Here is a 22,707-nt window from a genome sequence, read left to right on the forward strand (position 1 = left end):
ATCAGTTCCTTACAAAGAAACACCGAGCTTGAGGTCTGAAACCTCAGAAAAGCGTTGAGAAAGTCCCAGAACTCGGTAGCGGGTCCGCCGAAAGCCTTCCCGTCTTCGACCCCGCCTCTCGGCCTCAGCCCCACCCTTCGACCCCGGCCCTGAGGGTCTCCAGCCCGCACTCCATCGGCCCTCAGGTTCCAGGCCCCGCCCCTCGGAGGCCGCAGCCAATCGGAGAGCCGCGATCCCGTCGCGCGTGCCTCAACCCCGCCGGCAGTGACGTGCCCCACCCCACAGCCGCGGGATTCAAACTCCCGGAAGCGGCTCCCGCGCCGGAGGGTGAGACTGGGCCGAAGCGAGGCGCAGCGCTTCCCCTCAGGTGCCGGCTGGCTGCTGCGGGGGGCGACCGCGGAGGGTGGCGGGGGCGGCCAGGGCCCGCAGCCCCGGGGCCGGGCGAGACCGCGAGGGAGGGGGGGTCAGTGGGAGATCGCGTTAGCTGGGGTTCAATCTCTGCCCTCCCGGGTGTCCGTCGTGTTTCCCTGGCTCTCACTTGGTTCCTGGCCCTGGCTGGGTGCCTCACGGCCGTCGCGGATTCGATCCCTCCTTTCAGCCCTGCGGCGGGTATTATCCTCCTCTTTCAGACAAGCGCAGGTAGTTCGAGTGACTTGGCCAAGGTCTTTCGTTAGTAAAGCCTTTTGCGGATTAGCAGGCACTTTCATGTCTATTCTACAGACATCTTCAAAGTGGGGGTGAGAAAAAAGGTGCCCGTTTTTGCAGTTTTTCTTTGCCTGTCTTCCCACGTGAGATCTTCTGTGAGGGTTTTCGTAAGATTTGCCTCCACTTGCAGACGACGTGGCCTGTAATAGAGGCGTCGTGCCCTTTGCTGGTTATCTTAGTCTTTCACCTTAGAATGGGCAAAACTCCAGGGCTAACCTTGTGATAGATGGTCTCTTCAACTCAGTTTACCCACTAATGGTATTTTCAGGCTCTCTGAGTCCACACAGGATGACCCTTAAGTTCCCTTCCGTAGAAAAACCTTCTCCACCGAGGTGTCTAAGTAGGTCTCCTCTACTGTTACTGGTATCATTTATCATTGTACTTTTCATTTCCTGGATAACATTTATTTTTACAACTTGAGAATCTATGTTCGTTTCCTTGTTACTGCCTGCCGCGTCTGCTAGATCGAAAGTTCCGTTATGTAAGGGACATGTCTCTCTTTCATTTCTTTCTTTCTTTTTTCTTTTTTCTGCCAGTGTATACCCAGCGCCTAATATGCTGTCTGGTAAATTAAATTCTCCAATATTTTTTGAATGCATGAATAGTATCATATTCCTCTGGATTCCCTAGTCACATTACCATTATTTTATCTTGGGATCCATAGGTGGAAAATTGCTTTTTAACCTCCCTAATTAAAACTACTTTTATTATATACACAGTAATTTTTGCTATGTATTTTGCTCCTAGAGTTTATATTATACCCTTGCTTCTTAAATGTCATCTAATACTATTAGCAAATATGCTAAACTTCTCCTTACTCCTTATTCTTAATTCCTGTCATTCCTGAATTCTGTGAATATTGTCTCTTTTTCCTATAAATGCCTCATATTGGATTCTTCTCACTTCTGCCCACTGTGCTCTCTCAGCTGACTATTATTATTAAGATAGATCTGAACTAGGCCTAGCTTATAAAACAGAGGACGCACCATTATGTCAGGTAATGACGTTTCAACGTCCAGATATTCAGAATTACATTATTTATCATTAGCTTTTTATTTTTGGGTAAAATTTGTCTTTGATTGTGATCTACTTCTTTCAGGCTTCATTTAATGGTTTAATCATTGGTTATCCCTCCATTTTTTTTAAATGAAACTTTTCTATTGAAGTATGACACACATACAGAATCCTGCACAAACACAAGAGTACAAGTTGACATATTGAATACTCGCCATGTATCTATCACCCAGATTTTAGAAATATATAGTGTTACTAGCACGCTAGAAGCCTTCCCCAGTCCCTGTTCCATACCCTACTGGTTTGGCTATATCACTTCTATTTAGATAGAAAAGTTCTTCTGTTTAGCAAATTAGTTATTAGACCTTTTCAAACCAGAGATTTGACCTTGTAAACTCAGACTTATAACTGTATTTTTATTTTTACAGACATTTTCAGAGATGTCTTCCAGAAGTCCCAAAGATTTAATTAAAAGTAAATGGGGACCAAAGCCTAGTAACTCCAAATCAGAAGCTGCATTAGAAAAATTTAGGGGAGAAATTGCAGCCTTAAAAACATCGGTGGATGAAATTGCAAGCGGAAAAGGAAAGCTGACTGATAAAGACAGACACAGACTTTTGGAGGTAAGACCCTTTAAACTGTAGTAAGCTTTGCTGTAGGAGATGAGAAAGTATAATGATATAATGTAGTTTTTATGTTCACTAAATGTAAAAAACAAATCTAATGTCAACTTTGGGATTTAGCTTTTAATGTGAATGTTTTAAAAACCCATTTAAAAAAATAAAATAAAATAAAAACCCATTTAATCGTGTATATTGGCTGCTTTACAAGTAATCTTTGTCTTCATTTTTTTTTAAGGTAAAATCATTACAGATATTAGCATTTTGTGTTCTGTTAAACTATATTTCCCTAATTTACAATTTGGTATGATATAGTCTGTAAAGCAGTTAGGAATTTGCTAGAACTGGAAGGATTTAAAATTTAATCGTTAATTTGATTGTAATTTATTTTGCAAAAGTACTTTTATTGTTCATAGATAATAAATGATCTGTACTAAATAATATCATTGGATTCCTTTAAATTTTACTTTATAGGCACATCATAAAACCAAATGATTTATTATTTTTTAACACATATTTATTACTTTTTTTAATACATAATATGTGTTAACATATTTTAACACATTTTTTTTTAACGCATATCACCAATTCTTAGACATAAAGATTATTTTGTAATCTGGTGAAGGAATCTAATAGCTTTCCTGAGAGATCTCTTTCCAGTTCATTCCACTTCTGACGAGCACTGGCTATCAAAACCCCTTTATAATCAATTGAAATTAAACTTCCTGTAACTTCTACCCGTTTGTTCTAGTTATGTCAACTAAAGCTACACAGAACAAGTCTATTTTTCTTTTTTATCCAATTGACAACTTTTCAGATATCCAAGGAAATCTTGGTTCCTCTTACTTTTCTGTAGACCAACCCCATATTCTTCGGCTTTACTGGCTTTTTCTCCTCCTGGTCACTTTCCTGAACACTCTGTGGTGTGTTCATGTCCCTCTTGAATTATGTACCTAGTATTGCATACAGTGGCAAACACAGGTTGAAACAGTACTATTATTTCCCGTAATCTGGATGATATACTCTATGAAAGCTTAAAATGGAATTCGGTTTTTTGGTAACTGTATCATACTACTGTCTTGTCTTAAGCTTGTAGGCAACTGAAAATTCCCTCATCATTTTCATACAACTGTCCAACTCAATTTCCCCATCTTTATTTGAACAACTGCTTCTCTTCCCCACCCTCAAATGCAAGTTTTTAGTTTTATGTTGTTTTTCCTTTGTTAGCATGTAAAGCCATTCTGCTAACTTTTTCTATCATCTCTCTATTGATGCGTTCTCTCTTATGCCAGCAGGAGTTCAACAAACATGTCTTCTTTATCTTTCAAATCCTTGAAAATGTTGAACACTCCTTTGAAGGTCACCTTCTAGATTTGACACCAAATCATTTACTAACAAAAAGCAAGTTTATGAATGCACTTTTATCCGGGTAGAACATTTTGTTATTTTTAAATTCTGTTGCTTCAAGTTCATCAGTGAGCATGTATCTCTTTGTGTGACTCACTTTTAGCCTTTAAGATTATTAGAACTGGCATGATGGGGGAATGACTAGCAGATACTCAGGTGAGAGCCAGCTTTTCTTTAGCTTTCTCTAACCACTGCTGACAGAGTGATCTCCTTTCTGTGTCCATGTCCCATTCATTTTCTATATATCTTAACCACAGCACTTACCATATTGCATTAATGTATTGGTTTACCTCTCTGATTTCTCTGAGCATAAGACCTTGGCTTCATCTTTTTTTTTTTAACTTTTTATTTTATATTGGAGTATAGCTGATTAACAATGCTGTGATATTTTCAGGTGCACAGCAAAGCGACTCAGCCATGCATATACATGTATCCATTCTCTCCCAGACTCCCCTCCCAGGCTTCATCTTCTTTTTTGCCCTGGTATCTGGTATAATGCTGACTTGATATATAATAAACACTTCATAAACGCTTGTTGTAATGTACTATTTATTTTCGTGTTTGACCTGGCCTTGTTCTAAGATTCTTCTTGGTTTATATCTAGAAAATTCGAGTCCTTGAAGCTGAGAGAGAGAAGAATGCTTATCGCCTCACAGAGAAGGACAAAGAAATACAGCGACTCAGAGACGAGCTGAAAGCCAAACACAGCACTACTGCATTGCTTGAACAGCTGGAAGAGAAAACAAAGGAAGGTGAAAGGAGGGAACAGCTGTTGAAATCCTTGTCTGAAGAGGCAGATGTATTGAAAAAACAGTTGTCTGCTACAACTGCAAGACTTGCTGAACTTGAAGGCAAAGCTGATACACTTTGTTTATCACAGGTACTAATTTCTTTAAACCCAGATATTTTTAATCTTTTCTGATACAGTTTGTAATTCTTATGGAGAATGAGTTTGTTAAAACATGCTTGGCAAATGGTGAAACACTATAGTATACTAACAGGTTCCTTTTTTTTTTTTATAGCCTGGTACTTCTCCATAAGCAAAAATAGGTAATATGGCTCCCTTCACTCCCCACACCATTGTTTTATGCAAGGGAGTATTCAGAATACAGAATCCGCAGTGTATCTACAACAGCCAGGAAGATTTTGTTGAGTTCTTTTTTCTATAGTTTGTATTGTGAAAACAATAGGCTTCATTTTTTGGTTGTTTTTCTTATTTGAGATACCCAGTTAAAATATCAAGTATGCTTTTTTCCTAACTGTATGTGCTTTTTCTCCCTCTCTTTTGTTTTAGCGTCACTAGTGTAGCAAAAAGAGCAAGGATTTGTGGATAGGCAGATCTGAGTTCAGATCTTTGTTCTTCCACTTGCTAGCTGTGTGACTCTGAACAAATTCCTTAACCTCTCTAGCCTTGGAGACAATGCTAGAATTCACCAGACCCCTCTCCTAAACCTCAATTTCCACATCAGTAAAATCAGGGTAAGAATACTGGAGATTAAATGTTACAGTATATGTAAATAGCCTAGCAGAGTGCCTGGCATACAGTAAGTGCTAAATAAATGGTTTCTTATGATCAGACCTTTGATTCTTTTGGAAATTTGGACATTTGAATAATACTAGTACTACAACTATTAATACCACCTACAGAAGAAAATCTATGGCTTTCAGATACAATATGTCAACGATGTTAAGGGTCTTTCTACTTTATCTCCCCTTTAGAGTACCTATAATTTATGTGTACTCTCATAGATGGGCAATTGAGTGTTTCTACAGATGAGTTCAAAGAGGTTAAGCTTTTCTAGAGAATTTCCGTGGAACTGAAACTCATGAAACATTATAGTCAGATCTTACATGGTTGACTAAACCTTTACTTAAAGCTCAAGAATTAGTTTCTTTACTTTTGAAGGTGGAAATGTAAATCTTGGAAGAAATGATAATTTAAAAAATGAATTCTTATTATAATTGTGGAATACCCACTACTCATTTCTGTATTAGTCAGCATGTCTAATTGCCTAACAACCGACCTACAAATCTCAGAGTCTTATGTGACAAATGATTATTTTTCCCTCATGTCACAGCCTAGGGCAGGTTGGAGTGGAGGAGGCTTTGCTCCACATAGTCATTCAGAGATCCACGTTCCTTCCTTCTAGTGGCTCCCCCATCCCTCAGGGTGCAGTCCTCCACCAGATCCGCTATACACAGCTGTGGGCTAGAGAGCATGTGGAGAATTGCGGGAGCGTGTGAGGTCTAGGCCTGGGAATGGCATATCTCACTTTTACTCACGTTCCATTGGACAGAATTCAGTCTCATGACCTCACTAACCACAGGGAAGTCTGGGAAATGTAGTCCACAATGTGCCCAGGGAGAAAGGAAAGGGATTTGATGAACTATCTCTGTCATAGTTTCTACCTAAAGGACTAAATTGAGAGGGAGAAAGGGCTACATACTAGGGTGGCTAGAGCATCTTTGGAGAAAAAAATGTTTTGAGCTTCTTTGCCATCCTTCACATACATCTCTTTCCTTATAGCTGTTAAAAGACTGAAATATAGCTTTTTATGAGTTTTGTTGACTAGCCTGGGTACCTTACCACCTACCTCCCCTCTTTTTTTTCCTCTATGAGAAAATGAAGAAAAAAGAGGGGACAAATTATGTTTTGAGTTCTATATGAATGAATACTAATTAATACTATTGGTAATACAAATATAATTCTAGAAAACAACTTTCGTCTTTTATTTGCCAATTTAATATTTTCCAGATTTCATTTAAATAGCCCAGCTGTTTTGTCTCCTTCTGGTGAAAATCAATGGGCTGTTCATATGCATTGAGGGCTATTCTGGCGATCCTGGGGTCCAGGTGACCTCAGAGGTCAAATTAGATATGAAATCTCAGGGTTTCCAATCTGCTTAGAAAGCTTCCAGGACATCTTAATTCTGCTCTGCTACCCATCACCTGGCATATACCAGATCTGGATTTTGGGATGCCCCTGTGAATTATACTGTATTATTATGAAACTAAATATAATGAGGAAACTTCTGTTGTTAAATTTATGATGTTAACTAATATTGATTTACTTGTAGACTGTGGCTGCAAGTTGCTTCAGTTCATCACTGAGTAATCATGAAATGGAAATACAGCTGAAAGATGTAAGTTCATTTTTCTTTTATTAAGTTATGGCTAAAGAGGACTACTTCATTTATTATTAAATTTCATGCAAATTGACAGCAGTAATGCTGTGGCTTGAAAAAAATCTTTTGAGGAGATGGAGAAGTGAATGGTTTGAGATCATCTCTCTAGGTTACTACCTTTAAGTCTCTTTCCAGGCATTCAAGAAGGCCAGTTCCTCTAAGTATGGACTCTTTAGGATAGAAAGCCCTAGAAATCACCATTTCTACCAAATACCTCAACAGTATCCCTTCTTCACCTAAATCTAATTTGCTCAACTATTTGATTTTTATAATGTAATTTAACTTGTAGTTTTTTTTTTCTTTTTGTTTATCCACGCAAGATGTATTCCTTAGTTTGAAATTATTCCCTTGGAACCAGGGTTTGCTTTCATAGTTTGAAAAGGAAACACATTCTTTGTGTATTCAATGTTTCTTTTTTCTAGAATTTGATATGAGGTTATTTTAGATATATGGTAAAGCTGTATTACTTCAAACTTATGTCTTAAATGGATTGGTGAGTTTCATTGGAAATTAAATAAATTGGGGACACAAGACTACTATTCATATTGTACTTTTTCAAGTTTTAAGATTAGATGTGCAAAGTATGAAATTCTTGATTTAATTATTGGGTCAGTAGGTAGATATTGTGATTCCAGAAATATTACTGGCATGTCTACCCTGATCTAGGTATGCTCTCAAGATTCCTGTTTTGTCTTATCTAGCAGGTGTACCTTGAGGTCTATTTGATCTTCAAAAGAAGAATTTAAATCTGTTGAGTGTCTGTATAACTGGGTACCACATACCCTCATCAAAGTAATTTACCTAGAGGTAACAAAAATACAGAAGAAACATAATTCTTAAAAAACTATCAAAATAAGTTTTTTGTATGTCATATACTATCCCCAGCATCTACAAAATTGGAAAGAATGACTAAATGGAATCTTGCGAAGTTTCTTGAATTTCACTAGTGTCTCTTTTAGCAAAGTACCTGAAAATAGATGCTGTTTTCTTAAACACCGGTAATTTTTAGGCTTCTCAGTGGTAACTGCTTCAAAGAGCAACTAAAGTTATTTTTATGTAATGAGGATTGGTCTGGGGTAGAACCTGAAATTCTCCATTTCCAGTAAGCTCCAGGTGCTGCTGCTACCGTTAGTGGTCTGAAGACCACCCTTTAAGAACCATTAAATTACATTTGGGGAGCAAGAGGTGGTTTAGCTCTGGTTATCCCTTTGGAGTCTCAGCAGATCTTTTCGACCAGGAGGAGAATTATAGTTGGAGGACTTAGCAGTAGGGAAAGAGAAATCTCACTCCTCAGAGTCTGCACTGTCACAGTATTTGGCTTTGGGGAGCTCAGCAATTCTAATCCTACACCCTCTGCAAAGCTCCCACAAAACTTCCTGTAGAAGTTTACCCACCTATTTTAAGAATCAGTATTTGTTATGCTAAAATAATCTTAAGGCCGAGCTGTATCATTCCTCAGCTACCATTTAGGTCTCGCTGATATTTTGAAATAATTACACGGAGTTAATGCTGTAAACATTCTCCAGTGTCAGTAACTTTGAAACCGAATAGCTAAAAGTCAGTTTTAATAGGCATTTCTTGCTCTTGATTTTAAAATATCTGATTTTTAGGGAATTCCCTGGTGGTCCAGTGGTTAGGACTGTCAGCTTCCACTGCAGGGGGAACAGGTTCAGTCCCTGGTCGGAGAGCTAAGATCCCAAAAGCTGTGCAGTGAGGCCAAAAAAAAAAAGGAAAATCTGATTTTTAAATGTAGAATTATGGAAGATAAATAATAATTATTTTATTTTTTATTTGGAAAAAATTCAAATTTACAGAAAAGTTACAAGAATGGAAAATGGTACATAGAAGCCCACATACTCTTTACCAAAATTGAACTATTGTTAACATTTTACCCCATTTTATACTCTTTCTCTTTCAGTCCCCACCCCCATCAACACACACACACAGATATAATTTTTTTTTTTTAATTTTATTTATTTTGGCTGCATTGGATCCTCGTTGCTACGCGTGGGCTTTTCTCTAGTTGCGGAGAGTGGGGGCTACTCTTTGTTGTGGTGCACGGGTTTCTCATTGCGGTGGCTTCTCTTGCTGTGGCGCACAGGCTCTAGGTGTGTGGGCTTCAGTAGTTGTGGCACGCGGGCTCAGTAGTTGTGGCTCGAGGGCTCTAGCGCGCGGGCTCAGTAGTTGTGGCACATGGGCTTAGTTGCTCCACGGCATGTGGAATCTTCCCGGACCAGGGCTCGAACCCGTGTCCCCTGCATTGGCAGGCGGATTCTTAACCACTGCGCCGCCAGGGAAGTCCAGTATTTTTTTCTGAACCATAAAATAGTTGCATATATCTACAGCCCTTTAAGCCTATATACTTCAATGTATATTCCTAAGGATGAGGACACTCTTTTTTTTTTTTGAGGATACTCTCTTACGTGACTACAGTACAGATAGCAACTTTAATAAATTTAACATGGACACAATACTTGTATGTAATCTACCATCCATATTCCGGTTTTGTCAATTGATGCACATTTTTTCTTCCTCCAATATAGGCTAACGTTTCAATCTACATTAGAGTTTTTGCCCAAGGAATATTTAATGGATCCCTGCCAAAGCAGGAGGAAGAGCTTTAGTAGCATTCCATACGGCTTCACTTTTGCCCACTCCTGTTCTGTATTTTTACTGATAACTTGGATGGAAATGGTAAATGCATGTCTAACAGATGTGTAGATGACACAAAGCTGGAAGAGATAACTAATGCGAGGAGGACTCTAAGGATACAAAACTCATAATGTCAGCATTCACTGGTAGCTATCAAATCCATTTATTATTGATTCTATAAAGAAATGAAAGAGTAGATGCAAAGAGTCAGTGAGGTCAGGAGTAAAGAAGTGTTTACTACTTTATTGAAGTAACATCGCCATCACGTGGCCTTTTAGAATATTGTCTCTCTTGTGCTCGCTTTGGCAGCACATATACTAAAATTGGAACGATACAGAGAAGATTAGCACAGCCCCTGCGCAAGGATGACATGCAAATTCGTGAAGCAGTCCATATTTAAAAAGAAAAAGAATATTGTCTCTCATATCTTAAACCAATATAGTTTTGTTTCTCCTACTTAAGTAATGTATAGACAGATTCATTTAAAAGAAGAAAATTTTCATGACCATCCAACATTGACTTAAATTATTTATATTAAAATATTGCTTAAATACGGACATATTTTAAATTCGGTATAAAGTTAGGTATCTTTAGCATCTAACAATGATTTATAAGTATTAGGATATATGCGTGCTTTTTGAGTCGTACAATGCTACATCTCTTATCAATTAAATTTGAGTGTATAAAACAGAGTGGCTATACAGTATCTCCGCTTTATAAATGAACTCTTCAGCCATATGAGGAAAACTAATGTTATAACTGCCTGACAGGTGCAGAGAGAAGAGTGGCTGGGGGGAGGGCCCTGGACTAAGTCATTGATTCCAGAGGCTGCCTCTGTCTTCCTAATCCATTTCCTAGTTTTATAGAGAACAGACATTGAAAATCCTTTAAGCCCCATACCTGGAAGCTTTGCTCATGAGTTTCTAGGATACTTGTGGAAGCAGCCTAGCAAAGGTTGGAGGAACTCTCTAGACTTAGAGTTTCCCTATATAGAGATCTTTTTGGACATAGAGCTCAACTGCCTGTATCTTTCTAAAATTTTTATTATTTATTTATTTATTTACTTACTTATGGCTGCATTGGGTCTTCATTGCTGCACGCGGGCTTTCTCTAGTTGTGGTGAGCGGGGGCTACTCTTCGTTGCGGTGGCTTCTCTTGTTGCGGAGCATGGGTTCTAGGTCTGTGGGCTTCAGTAGTTGTGGCTCGTGGGCTCTAGAGCACAGGCTTAGTAGTTGTGGCACACGGGCTTAGTTGCTCTGCGGCATGTGGGATCTTCCTGGTCCAGGGCTCGAACCCGTGTCCCCTGCATTGGCAGGTGGATTTTTTTTTTTTAATATGTGGTTACTTCTTGGGGTGTAGTCTTTCTTTTTTTTTTTAATTTTATTTATTTTTTGGCTGTGTTGGGTCTTTGTTGCTACGCACGGGCTCTCTCTAGTTGTGGCGAGCGGGGACTACTCTTCGTTGCGGTGTGTGGGCTTCTCATTGTGGTGCCTTCTCTTTGTTGCAGAGCACGGGCTCTAGGTGCACAGGCCTCTGTAGTTGTGGCTCGCGGACTCTAGAGTGCAGGCTCAGTAGTTGTGACACATAGTTGCTCTGCGGCATGTGGGATCTTCCCAGACCAGGGATTGAACCTGCATCCCCTGCATTGGCAGACGGATTCTTAGCCACTGCACCACCATGGAAGTCCCTGCCTGTATCTTTAAAGGATGAAAATTCCTACCTGAAAGAAGATGCCCTGATATGCAACCAAAAACTTCCAGTATGTACTTACCACTTATCCCATCTCACTTCTAGAGTGAGATTGTGGGGCGGGGGGCAGGAGCCCCACCTTTTACAGTGTACCTACAACAAATGCAGGATGATTCATAAAGAATTGAACACTTCTGAAAATGTATTCCAGTATGTATATGCTACTTCAGTAGAGTTACACCATGCAACTTTTTTGTTAAGAACTTTGTGTTTTTGCCATCTCTTTCTGGCAGCCCTGAAGGTTAAGAAGTTACACATCCTGGCTGCCACACTTTCATTATTGATAATAGTAAATTCTAACAGGTCTGGGATGAATTATGACACAAAGGATACATATTATACACTTGTAAGATTATAGAAATATTTGTGATAGTTCCATTACGCATTACTTAGTTAATGAGTAATCGATTTTTGAAAATGTTTTATTCTTTTTGAATCACTCTAAATGTATTGTTCTACTGTGCGTAAGGAACTGCTAGATTCTTTCCTGCCCTCTCCTCTTCCCTGAACACTCACAAACTCTGGTTTGGGGCTACAAGGCTTGCTTGTTCTTGCAGCCATTGTCTCCCCACCCCATGTTGTCAACATCGTTCACAAACATTTATCAGGCAGCCACTGGTTACGGAAACAGTGAACACAAACAAGGAACTGTGAAAGAAAATATCTAAACAAGCCTGTGCTCAGCTGTCCAGAGGGCTCAGGATGTAGTTAAGATAAGTATCATCAGGAGACGATCAAGGTCATGAGTATAAGATGCCGAATAGATTGAGTGGACATGAAAATCACTATTGGCTTAGGAAGGAGAGGAAGCTTAATGAGGACAGTTATGGTGAGAAGCCTTGAAAGACAAGCCTGGATTCATCAGAACTTGATGAAAATGTGGTACTTAAGTGGGCAGGTAACAGGAAGGGGTTCTAGGGCACTCTGCACAGAGGGAAGAGGCACAGAGGGTGTGCACAGTTGTGTAGACAACAAGGCAGCAGTGGAGGAGAGGAAAGGCCAGGCTGCGACCTGAAGAGATGGGAGGCGGCAGATGGTGGACAATTTTAATGTCAGCCTAAGGGAACATAGCTACAGTTCAGCAAGTGGTGTCCTGAAGCTTTAAAATATTCTCAGTTATTTAATATAAGTAGAACAATTTAGCACTTTGGGGGACCAAGGAAGAGGTTGAACTGAACTTATTAGCAGTAACTATTTTAACTCAAAATACTGAGTTATCGTTGTATTAACTGACTTAAAGCTTTTGGTCGTGGCCTGCATCTTCTCTCACTCTTCTCAATGGGGAAATCACCCTCCAACTGAGGATTTCTAAATCCCCAAATGATCAGGGTTTACCAAGACCCAGCAGTGAATCATTGCTCCAGCAGGTATTCCTGTGGGGATAGACAGGTGATAGCATGGGCGGCAGGGACAGAGGGCTCAGTACCAGGGAGCTTGGCCATTGCGAAGGGGTGTTAGCATCACTGTGTGCGCCTCCTCCTGGGGCCCTTCATCCATAACATTTTATGCATGTGACATCAGGTTTAGCTGTGCATGCTCTCTTTACACAAATAGTAATTGAGACTTATTTCCCCAGCCTCCCGGTAACATAGAACGAAAGGGTGGCGGTCCCATCCTCTTGGACTGAAGACCTAGATTGGAAAGGAGAGAGGAGTTATAATCTCATTGCATGTTGGTGCTACAGTATAAGAATTTCAAGACTTTTTTCCCTCTAGTACCCACAGGTGAACTGTCTTCTTTGCTAGCTTTCAACCTGAATCTACGTCCTGCTTTCAGTAACAACAATGAAAGCTGTTACTGGCAAAACAGGAGGTATGGATGAGGGGGAGGAGGTTTGTACAGTTGCTGGGGATGCCCCACAGGCTCCTTTGGCTTTGCCTTTGACTGAATTTGCAAGGATCCAGTGGTTAAGAGAAGTGAGAGTTAGAATCAGAAGATATGTGAATTTGTCCTAGTTAACAATCAAAATATCAATAGAATTTTTCATTAAGAAATTTCATAAATCTATACACCTCTGTCCATATCTTCTACCTTGTTGTATCCACTGAAGTAAATGTAGCGTCTTTTTTTTTTTTAATATGAAACTTCTTTCAATTTTTTTTATGTATGTATTTATTTATTTATTTATTTTGGCTGTGTTGGGTCTTCGTTGCTGCGCATGGACTTTCTCTAGTTGCGGTGAGTGGGGGCTACTCTTCGTTGCGGTGCGAGGGCTTCTCATTGCGGTGACTTCTCTTGTTGCGGAACACAGGCGCTAGGTGTGCGGGCTTCAGTAGTTGTGGCATGTGGGGTCAGTAGTTGTGGCTCGCAGGCTCTAGAGCGCAGGCTCAGTAGTTGTGGCACATGGGCTTAGTTGCTCCACGGCGTGTGGGATCTTCCCGGACCAGGGCTCAAACCCATGTCCCCTGCATTGGCAGGTGGATTCTTAACCACTGCACCACCAGGGAAGCCCTTAATGTAGCTTCTTATGTGAATATTTTGCTAATGTCTTGCCACAGATCAGGTGGTATGATCCACAGAAAATGTAGATGTGATTTTATAAAATTTTCCAGCTTCTGCTAGGTGGCTGGTAAGGCATCATCTAGTTTCTTGTAGGAAAGATGTAACTGAAATGAAAAAATAATATTAGCAGTAACAGTAAAGTGAAGCACTTTCCCTCTTACCAGCTAACTTCAACAGACACTGCTTATTTTATTTTATTAATATTATCCCATCATTCAAATAATTTCTTGACTATACATTGTATGCAAAACCTGGGAATTCTCTTGGAAAAGCATGGTCTGCCACTTCAAGGAACTTACTATCTATTTGAGAGAAACAGCAAACAGAAAAAAGCTGAAGATGGTTGATAAAATAATTTTTAAAAATATGTAGATATATGTATATATAACAACTGAGTTCATAAGCCCCTATACAAACCAGATGACTGGTCCCAATTTGGGATTTTTGAGTTCTAAAAGATGTAAAAGATGAAAATTGGTGATAAAGAGAGAGGATGGTATTTAAGTTTGAAATGGAGTTAGCAGTGCAAACGGTTTATTGGGGAGCGACATCCGTGAAAGGAAAAGGAAGGCAGCAGGACTGGGCAGGGGCACCGTCAGGCCAGGATGCAAACCTGACAGAGCCTCTGTCCACCCCATGGAGAGCTCCCAGGCAGAGCCCTATGTTGGGTGGAAACAGCTCTTTCTTAAAAGAGTATCTGAGCAGTGCACCTCCACCTCTACCACAAAGACATTCTGTTTACAGAGAATGACATGGACACAGACACAAAGCAAATTGTGTATAGGAAACAGCAGACAAATGAACTTAACCCCATGTAGACGTGACTTTGCCATGTTATTAGGTATTCTGAAGGTGTGTGGCCTTAGAATGTGTCTCTGTGTCAGGAGCTTTACAGTGGTTGCCTAGAATCATTCTATGATATGAGCTGTAGAGTTTTTGTGTGCTGGAAAAGACTGCATCCCTTGGGCTCCCTTGTCCATTTTAAGAGTTTGGGTTTTTATTATTGATTTGCTTTCATTTTCACTTTGAGGCTCTGGAGAAAAATCAGCAATGGCTTGTGTATGATCAGCAGCGAGAGGTCTACGTAAAAGGACTTTTAGCGAAGATCTTTGAGTTGGAACAGAAATTGGAAACAGATGTTCATGCACTCCCACAGGAGACAAAAAAGACTGAATCAGAAGGTACTGGTATGAAAATGTTCTTTAGGGTTGGCCTGCCTGACATTTTTCAAAAGGAGAGATTCATCAAATTTAGATTCTTATGGACATGTGTTATAAAGTAAAGTAAGAGCAGGTCTGCTAGCCCTGAAGTAAGAAATACTATTTTAGCCAGTCTGTTTCATTTCCCATTGTTTTCTGGTACCAAAGGGCATAAGTCACAAGGTAAAGGGATCTTGCAGCCCTGAAGGCACACTAAGTTTTCTCCACCTTGCATATCCTTCCCCTCCTTCAAAGTCCTTCTCCAACTTTATTTCCCCCAGTGCTGACCTTATCTTTTTACTCAGCTTCCCTTTAGCAGTTATTCATATCAATCCCAGGAGAAAGATTACATCTTTATACATTATTCTTCAATCATTTGAATCTCACCCTAGAATTGAGGTGAAGTTTCTTCTGAGTGATGCTGTCTTTTTTGCCAAGTGGTTTGCAGCTTCTCTGACACTTACCTCCATATCTATAAATAATGAGTTAATGGCCCTATTTGTTGATTTGTTTTCTTTAGACATTAGTGACTTTCCCTCCCTCAGAATAATTATATTACTGTTTCTAGTTCTTCTATTTATTCATTTTGTGCCTTCAAGTAGTATACCTGAACTTCTGTTTCTTGTTCTGTCAAATATCAGCCATGTTCCCTATCTCTTGACTCTTCGTTTTTGAAGGTGAGGAAATAAATGTGATCTTGTTTATAGAAACATATTTACATTTATTTCTTCAGGAAAATTCTCTCTCTTATAAAATGAGTTGTGCCCTGATGTGTTTGTCATAGGTTATCTTCAGGAAGAAAAGCAAAAATATTACAACCATCTCTTGGCAAATGCAAAAAACGATCTTGATGTGGAACGACAAACAATAACTCAGTTGAATTTTGAACTTAGTGAATTTCGAAGAAAATATGAAGAAACCCAAAAAGAAGTGCAAGATTTAAATCAGCTGTTGTGTTCACAAAGAAAGGCAGATGTACAACATCTGGAAGACGATAGGCATAAAACAGAGAAAATACAAAGGCTCAAGGAAGAGAATGATCTTGCCAGGGAAAAACTTGAAGAAGAGAAGAAGAGATCTGAAGAGCTCTTATCTCAGGTGAGTCTAACCAGCAAGGTTTTCCATGGTTTATAATTCAGAATTTTCAAGGTACTTACTAAGTGTCAGGGACTATTTTAACTACTTGGGAACCAACGAGGAGCAACGCAAGTTCCTGCCCCCTCCTAGGAGTTCATACTTAGAAGGGAGACAGACCATAAACAAGTACCTAAATAAACAAGTAAACTAAAGAAAATAAAACAGGGTAATATGACCAAGAGAAATTGGGGGCCGGCGGAAGCATCACTGAGGAGATGGTTTTTGGACAAAGCTGATGGTGAGAAGGAACCAGCGAGGTGGGCGACTGTGGGAATGCCCTCCTAGTGGGAGGAAATCACAGACACAAAAGCCGAGTGAGGAGGAGTTAGGTATGTGTGAGAAGCTGAAAGAGGGGAAGTTAAGGGGGGATCAAGGCTGATTCCTAGGCTGGCACTGAGATTGTGATGACACTGACTCAAGTTAATTACCAGATGCCCTCCACGTTCTCACTATGCTCACAGCCGGATCCAGGATGTCCGTCTCAGTAATGTTGGCATTACTGAGGATTATTAGAATTGAATACTACTTCAACAGAAACTCATTAATTTAAATTTTGCCTGGCAGCATGAAATAATGGAAAAAACATAATTTGAGGTCCATACCAGGTCTCTAATTATGTGGCCTGAGGAAAATCAGCTAACTTCTCTGACTTGCAGGTTATTTGTGTCAAATTAATAATAGTAGATATAACAACCTCTTCTCACCGCATAGGACTTTTATGAAGGTCAACTGAGAGAATGTAAAAGCGCTTTGTAAATTAAAGGGCTAGGTAAATGTTAGTTATTGCTACTATTAGAATAGTAATTTGGGGGACTTCCATGGTGGCACAGTGGTTAAGAATCCGCCTGCCAATGCAGGGGACACGGGTTCAAGCCCTGGTCTGGGAAGATCCCACATGCCGTGGAGCAACTGAGCTTTTGAGCCACAACTACTGAGCCTGCGCTCTAGAGCCCACGAGCCACAACTACTGAAGCCCGCTCGCCTAGAGCCTGTGCTCTGCAACAAGAGAAGCCACTGCAATGAGAAGCCCGCGCACCGCAGTGAAGAGCAGCCCTCGTTCACCGCAATTAGAAAAAGCCCACGTGCAGCAATGAAGACCCAACGCAGTCAAAAATTAAATAAATTAATTTAAGAAAAAAAAGAATAGTAATTTTTTAAATCCTCCAAAAGTTGAGAGAGAGGGAAAAAAATAGTCTGTAACATTTGCCTTCTTAGTCTTTACCACCCTTACTTCTGCCTGCAGGTGCAAGCAGTGATATTTATGAAAGATTATGCAGAAGTGACTGAGAATTTTGCTTCTACTCTGGCCGAGGTGGCCAGGCTCTGCCAGCTTTGTTATCCTACTCAGAAATATTAGTGGATGTCAGAACCTGAAGGAAAGTGGGTGTGTCCACTGCGGTTTAGTGTTTTTTATCAACATTCAGTCTGTGCCTCAGGGAACTCTTGGCCTGGGCGGTACTGCTCAGCTGCTTATATACATAGGCTGCTCAACCACAGCTAGAAGGACTCACCCAGAAGAGCAGGTGTTGCCCTGGTTAGAAATGTGAGCCTGTCATGCATCCCAGGTCAAGGTCAAACCATAAAATGTCAATGTGACAGTGTTGGTTCTATTTACATCCTACAGGTCCAGTTTCTTTACACGACTCTGTTGAAGCAGCAAGAGGAGCAGACAAGGGTAGCTCTGTTGGAACAACAGGTATTCATTGGGGTTGCTTCTAAATTCCATTTAACCCTTTAGAAAATGGAATTTTTCCTCATGTTTACACTATTCTGTGAAGAAACATTTGAAAGTCGTAGAAAATGTTTTTTAAAAACTTTAACAAAATATTTAAAGTGACTGTGCCAGCCATATGTTCCCGTTACTATCTTTAGGCTAAACCAGATTCTCTAAGGTGACATGGCAATTTTCTTGACAGGTAGATGTTTGTCTTAGCAAATTTTATTCTTCCCTAAATGGCTGCTAGTCTGACCGGATGTCCCTAATAGGGCTGCTTGATAACTTCAAGTGGAACTCAAAGAGACACCAGTTATTCTCAGAAGAGACACCAGAGATTTTTAGTATATTCCAAACCAGGGAACAGCCATCTCTTTCCCTTCCCCACAAAAAGGAGGATGGGGAGGACGAATTCTAACCAGCAGCTTCTTAAGCTGCTCCTCACTCACTTATACCTCAAGCTTTGGTTTTGCTCCTTGGACAAAGCTTTTTCATTTATCAACATCTCACTGTGCTCAGAGGAATTCTTGCTCTAATGGTACAATACATGTTTGCTTCTTGTGCTAATAAAAAAAAAAAAATGAAAGCATCCAGTCAAGAAAACTAGACAGTATATGCTAGCTGTCACTGTCTTGTCTTGGGCATTTTTTCTAGATGCAGGCATGTACTTTAGACTTTGAAAATGAAAAACTTGACCGTCAAAATATGCAGCATCAATTGCATGTAATTCTTAAGGAGCTCCGAAAAGCAAGAAATCAAATAACACAGTTGGAATCCTTGGTGAGTTCGGAATGGTTAAACTAAAACTTATTTTCATTTTTCTCTTTCTGCCATCTTTCTATTTATGTGTAAAACCATTTCCTGAAGTAGGAGGATACAGCTTAAAGAATGGCTGTTTCTCAAATCAATCAAATCAAATCCCCTGTCTCTTCTGAAGCAACTGCCCTTTGAGCATCAGTTCAGAGGACTAGACAGAGAGACATCATGGGCCTCTTGGTAATGATAACATTACCGGTGCCTGGGATCATTCCTCACCCACCCTGGGCTCTGTGATTCTAAAGGCACTAAACAGTGCCTGGCCTGGGGGATACAGGGGGCAAGGCAGGGCAGTTGTACATCCTGAATTGAAATTATTCTTTTCTATTTAAAAAGAAAGAAAGAAAAAAATGCTGGTTTTAGGGCTAATGGACTATTACTGTTAATACTCTCTTCTAGGCATATTGAGTTGAGTACTTTCTGTGGGTTACCCTGAACACATAATCTTTTTAAACACTAACCTTTTAAATAACATGCTTCTATGAGGAAATGGTTTTTGATTTACCTATTTTCATCCTATTAATAAGCTTTGGACCAAATCTGTTAGGGTCTGTGTGTGTTATGTCCCATTAGCACACATTTCATATATCATCCTAGTACTGCAGAATATTTGCAGATGGTGAAATGTTACAAACAGAATTCCTCAGTTTTCAAAAGAGAAAAAAGCAGTTGTTGAAATCATTTGTAATTTCTTTATGAAGAAAAGACAGAAAATAAATTTTTGGCTCTATTTATGTCATTGATATTGACCATTTATAATATTTGAAATTGAAATTTATAATTCATTCCTGTTGATGACTGTTTTTCAAAGTATAGGAAGCCAAAGGGTATACAAAAGAATCCATAATTTTCCTGTATTTTTCTTTGTGTTCCTACCATCCATCATCTTCATATTATGTTGTAAAGTGCTCATTTTTAAGCTTTACTGACTATTCTAAATTCCTCAGGGGAAAAAATCATGAAATAGGGAAGTCACAAAGGAATTATACAACATCTTAGTCATTTCTGTGTATAACCTGTTTGACCTGCTAAAATTCTTTGCTGCTCTTAATTCCATGTAGTTCTTTATTACTGAAGTTACCCCTCCTTTACAAACCTAGCAAACTTCATCAGCACTGCCCACCCGCCCACCTTTACATTTGGCTCTAAGCATTTTAATAAAACCTATCTATGTAAACACCCAACCCTAGTACTTCCTGGGTAATTTGGGTGATTTATAACCACCTTGTATGTTACCACCGTAATATCGGTGACCAGAGAGATTCAGAAGAAAATCTGTCTACAGGGCTGAAGCAACTGGAGTACCTACGGAGCAGTTACAACTGCTGGATGGTAGGCCATCTATACAAACCGTGTTCGTTTGACATTTATTTTTCAGAAGCAGCTTCGTGAGTTTGCCTTCACAGAGCCATTAGTCGCTTGCCAAGGAGAGACTGAAAACAGAGGAAAAGTTGCCTCACCAAAAAGTCCTACTGCTGCACTAAATGAAAGCCTGGTGGAATGTCCCAAGTGCAATATCCAGTATCCAGCCACCGAACATCGAGATCTACTCGTCCATGTTGAATACTGTTCTGAGTAACAGTATAATTATTCTTTGTTTTTGTGTCAAAAGATTCAGTACTGTATTTTACATTAGCTTATGGACATTTTGAATTACTTATTTCACCTCAGATCAGAAAGTGCCTATATACCTTTGAGACTCTGGCATAGGAGTGAATCATTGTATTATTATTATTTTTTTGCCTGATTTGCATTTCCTTGGCAGTGATACCTCCCTGCAATGGTTCATCTTGAGGCTTTAGTGACAGAATGTGGAGAGTATTGAATGCTGAGATGACTAACATTTTGCACTGTTAAAGTACTTGATGGAGAAAAGATAGTTCAGGTTATTGCTTGTGGGTCAAATTTGTTACACCAACAAGCAACTATTTTATGTTTTGTGGATTTTTAAAAATCAAAGGTTATTAACCAGGGATCTTATTGTGTAAGTATTTTTTAATCCAAGCACTTATTAAGCCTACAGTTCTGATTTTGATGTCCATTGAGAAAAGATGGTGATACTTTTTTCATTTTTTTTTCCTTTCTATGATAGAGCGGTTATTAGAAGAGTTGGGGATTTTCCTGATCTTTATTGCTGCTGACTGTTGAAACTGTAAACCTACCTGTGTTCTAAGCACAAAGCAGATTCTGTTTAAGGAATACTCCTTAGTAGCCACACACAATGTTTTCTGTAATGTTAACTGGCTATAACTTTAACTTGAATTTCATTAGCACATGTTGGTTAGCTAAAATTGTTAAAATGAATTTTGACAAAACCACCTAGCCCTCTCTTTTGATTTGCACGTGTTTTATTTATTTATTTTTGGCGCTCTCAAAAGCTGGGCGATGTAATGAGCAGATATTTGCTTATCTGAATATATATTTTTATACATGCGTGTGTAAACCAAGAAATTTTTTATTTCTTCAGGTTTTCTAAAATGCTTAACACTGGGCTACTGTTAGTAATGTAGAGGAGAAAAGAATAAAATTATATAATAAGTTTTGCTCTGAGGAGTGTATATGTATATAGACAGGTATTGTAAGATTTCTGCCCTGAGAGGGGTGCCAGAGAGTTACAGATAAACGTACAGTGTAAGATGATAAGGTGGTTCAGGATACCTTGGAACCAAAAACTGCATGAAGCTCAGAAAGTTTAAGCAAAATGCCCATAATCATAAAAAAAAGACATCCTTGGATTTCAGCCTCCAGGTTGACTCCAAAGCCCATCTTCTCTCCACCAGAAAACCCTTATGAATTCTCCAAACTCAGTATCCTGAAGTGATATAACTGGAGTAATGGGATGTTTCTTGAGTTACAGAAATGGCAGAACACACCTGGTCTCTTTCATCCCTCTGGTCTGGGAAGTTCTGCCTTGTCAAACCCCTCCACCTGTTCCATGGATCCCTGCTGTGCCAATTCGGCAACATCTTTAAGTTCATTCTCCAAACGTTTATTAAATGCCAACTACACGCAAGGCTCTGGGCTAGGTGTTAGTGATACAGTGATAGTAAAATGCAGCTCCATCTTCACAGTCTGGTAGAAGAGACCAACAGCTGAACATGTAAGTATAATATGTTGTAGGAAGTGCTATAATCAAGGTATATGTTGAGTAGAGGAATTGATTTATTTAAACCCTGCTTTAGTCTAATAAAGATTGGAGGTCTGACTCTTCAAAGATATGTCTTATACTAAGGTAAAATTTAAAAGAAGTAGGAAAAAGCAATAGTAAAACAAGACTAAGAAGTGAAATGGAGCCACTCACAAGGGTAGCCCCAAGGCAGGCCATGGAGCGCTTCTGAGAGGTGAGCCCTGAGTTTGAGACTGAGCACAGAGAAGCAATCCTGAACCCCATTCACAGCTGATCTTCAAGAGAAACACCACTGTAGTGATCCTGGTACTGAGATTATAAAGAGATGCCTCCAGTGTGCCTTTGCAGAGAAGAAAACATGTAACTAGAGGTCCGTGGCCTCAACAACAACCTCGCCTTAAACAGCAGTGAATTCCACTCCGCTGATTTCTTTTTATTTATTTATTTATTTTATTTTTGGCTGTGTTGGGTCTTCGTTTGCTGTGCGAGGGCTTTCTCTAGTTGTGGCGAGCGGGGGCCACTCCTCATTGCGGTGCGCGGGCCTCTCACTATCGCGGCCATTGTTGTTGCGGAGCACAGGCTCCAGACGCGCAGGCTCAGCAGTTGTGGCTCACGGGCCCAGTTGCTCCGCGGCATGTGGGATCTTCCTAGACCCGGGCTCGAACCCATGTGCCCTGCATTGGCAGGCAGATTCTCAACCACTGTGCCACCAGGGAAGCCTCGCTGATTTCTTAATGATAGGGGTGAAAAACGTCGTGTCCAGAGGCAATTCCATAATCCTCAACGGCAGGCGATACTATACTCGCCCAGTATGTAGCTCTCTGCTGCTCTGGCTTATCCCAGAGTAAATTTTAGTCAGAGGAGCCAACTCAAAAGCCCC

At 39.9% G+C, this 22,707-nt stretch overlaps 1 protein-coding gene and 1 non-coding gene across 4 annotated transcripts; both read left to right on the plus strand.

Annotated features, from left to right (window-relative positions):
- Nucleotides 1–287: 287 nt before the first annotated feature.
- CEP55 (centrosomal protein 55) lies at nucleotides 288–21,240 on the plus strand. 3 transcript variants are annotated; one of them, XM_068548976.1, is made up of 9 exons: nucleotides 288–367; nucleotides 2,148–2,342; nucleotides 4,351–4,626; nucleotides 6,824–6,889; nucleotides 14,865–15,015; nucleotides 15,818–16,131; nucleotides 17,795–17,866; nucleotides 18,539–18,664; nucleotides 20,079–21,240. In XM_068548976.1, exons 2-9 carry the CDS (start codon nucleotides 2,160–2,162, stop codon nucleotides 20,277–20,279), a joined length of 1,389 nt encoding a protein of 462 aa, XP_068405077.1. In that variant the 5' UTR covers nucleotides 288–367; nucleotides 2,148–2,159; the 3' UTR covers nucleotides 20,280–21,240. The 3 variants fall into 3 exon arrangements, with proteins under 3 accessions (XP_068405077.1, XP_068405078.1, XP_068405079.1); XM_068548977.1 differs by lacking the exon at nucleotides 288–367 and adding an exon at nucleotides 531–639; XM_068548978.1 differs by lacking the exon at nucleotides 288–367 and adding an exon at nucleotides 989–1,045.
- On the plus strand, nucleotides 9,877–9,983 carry LOC137767903 (U6 spliceosomal RNA). Its single transcript, XR_011074594.1, has one exon. It is a non-coding gene; the product is annotated as a U6 spliceosomal RNA (small nuclear RNA).
- Nucleotides 21,241–22,707: the final 1,467 nt, after the last annotated feature.

This window comes from Eschrichtius robustus, chromosome 7 (genome assembly GCF_028021215.1).
Source record: "Eschrichtius robustus isolate mEscRob2 chromosome 7, mEscRob2.pri, whole genome shotgun sequence".
Taxonomy (NCBI): domain Eukaryota; kingdom Metazoa; phylum Chordata; class Mammalia; order Artiodactyla; family Eschrichtiidae; genus Eschrichtius; species Eschrichtius robustus.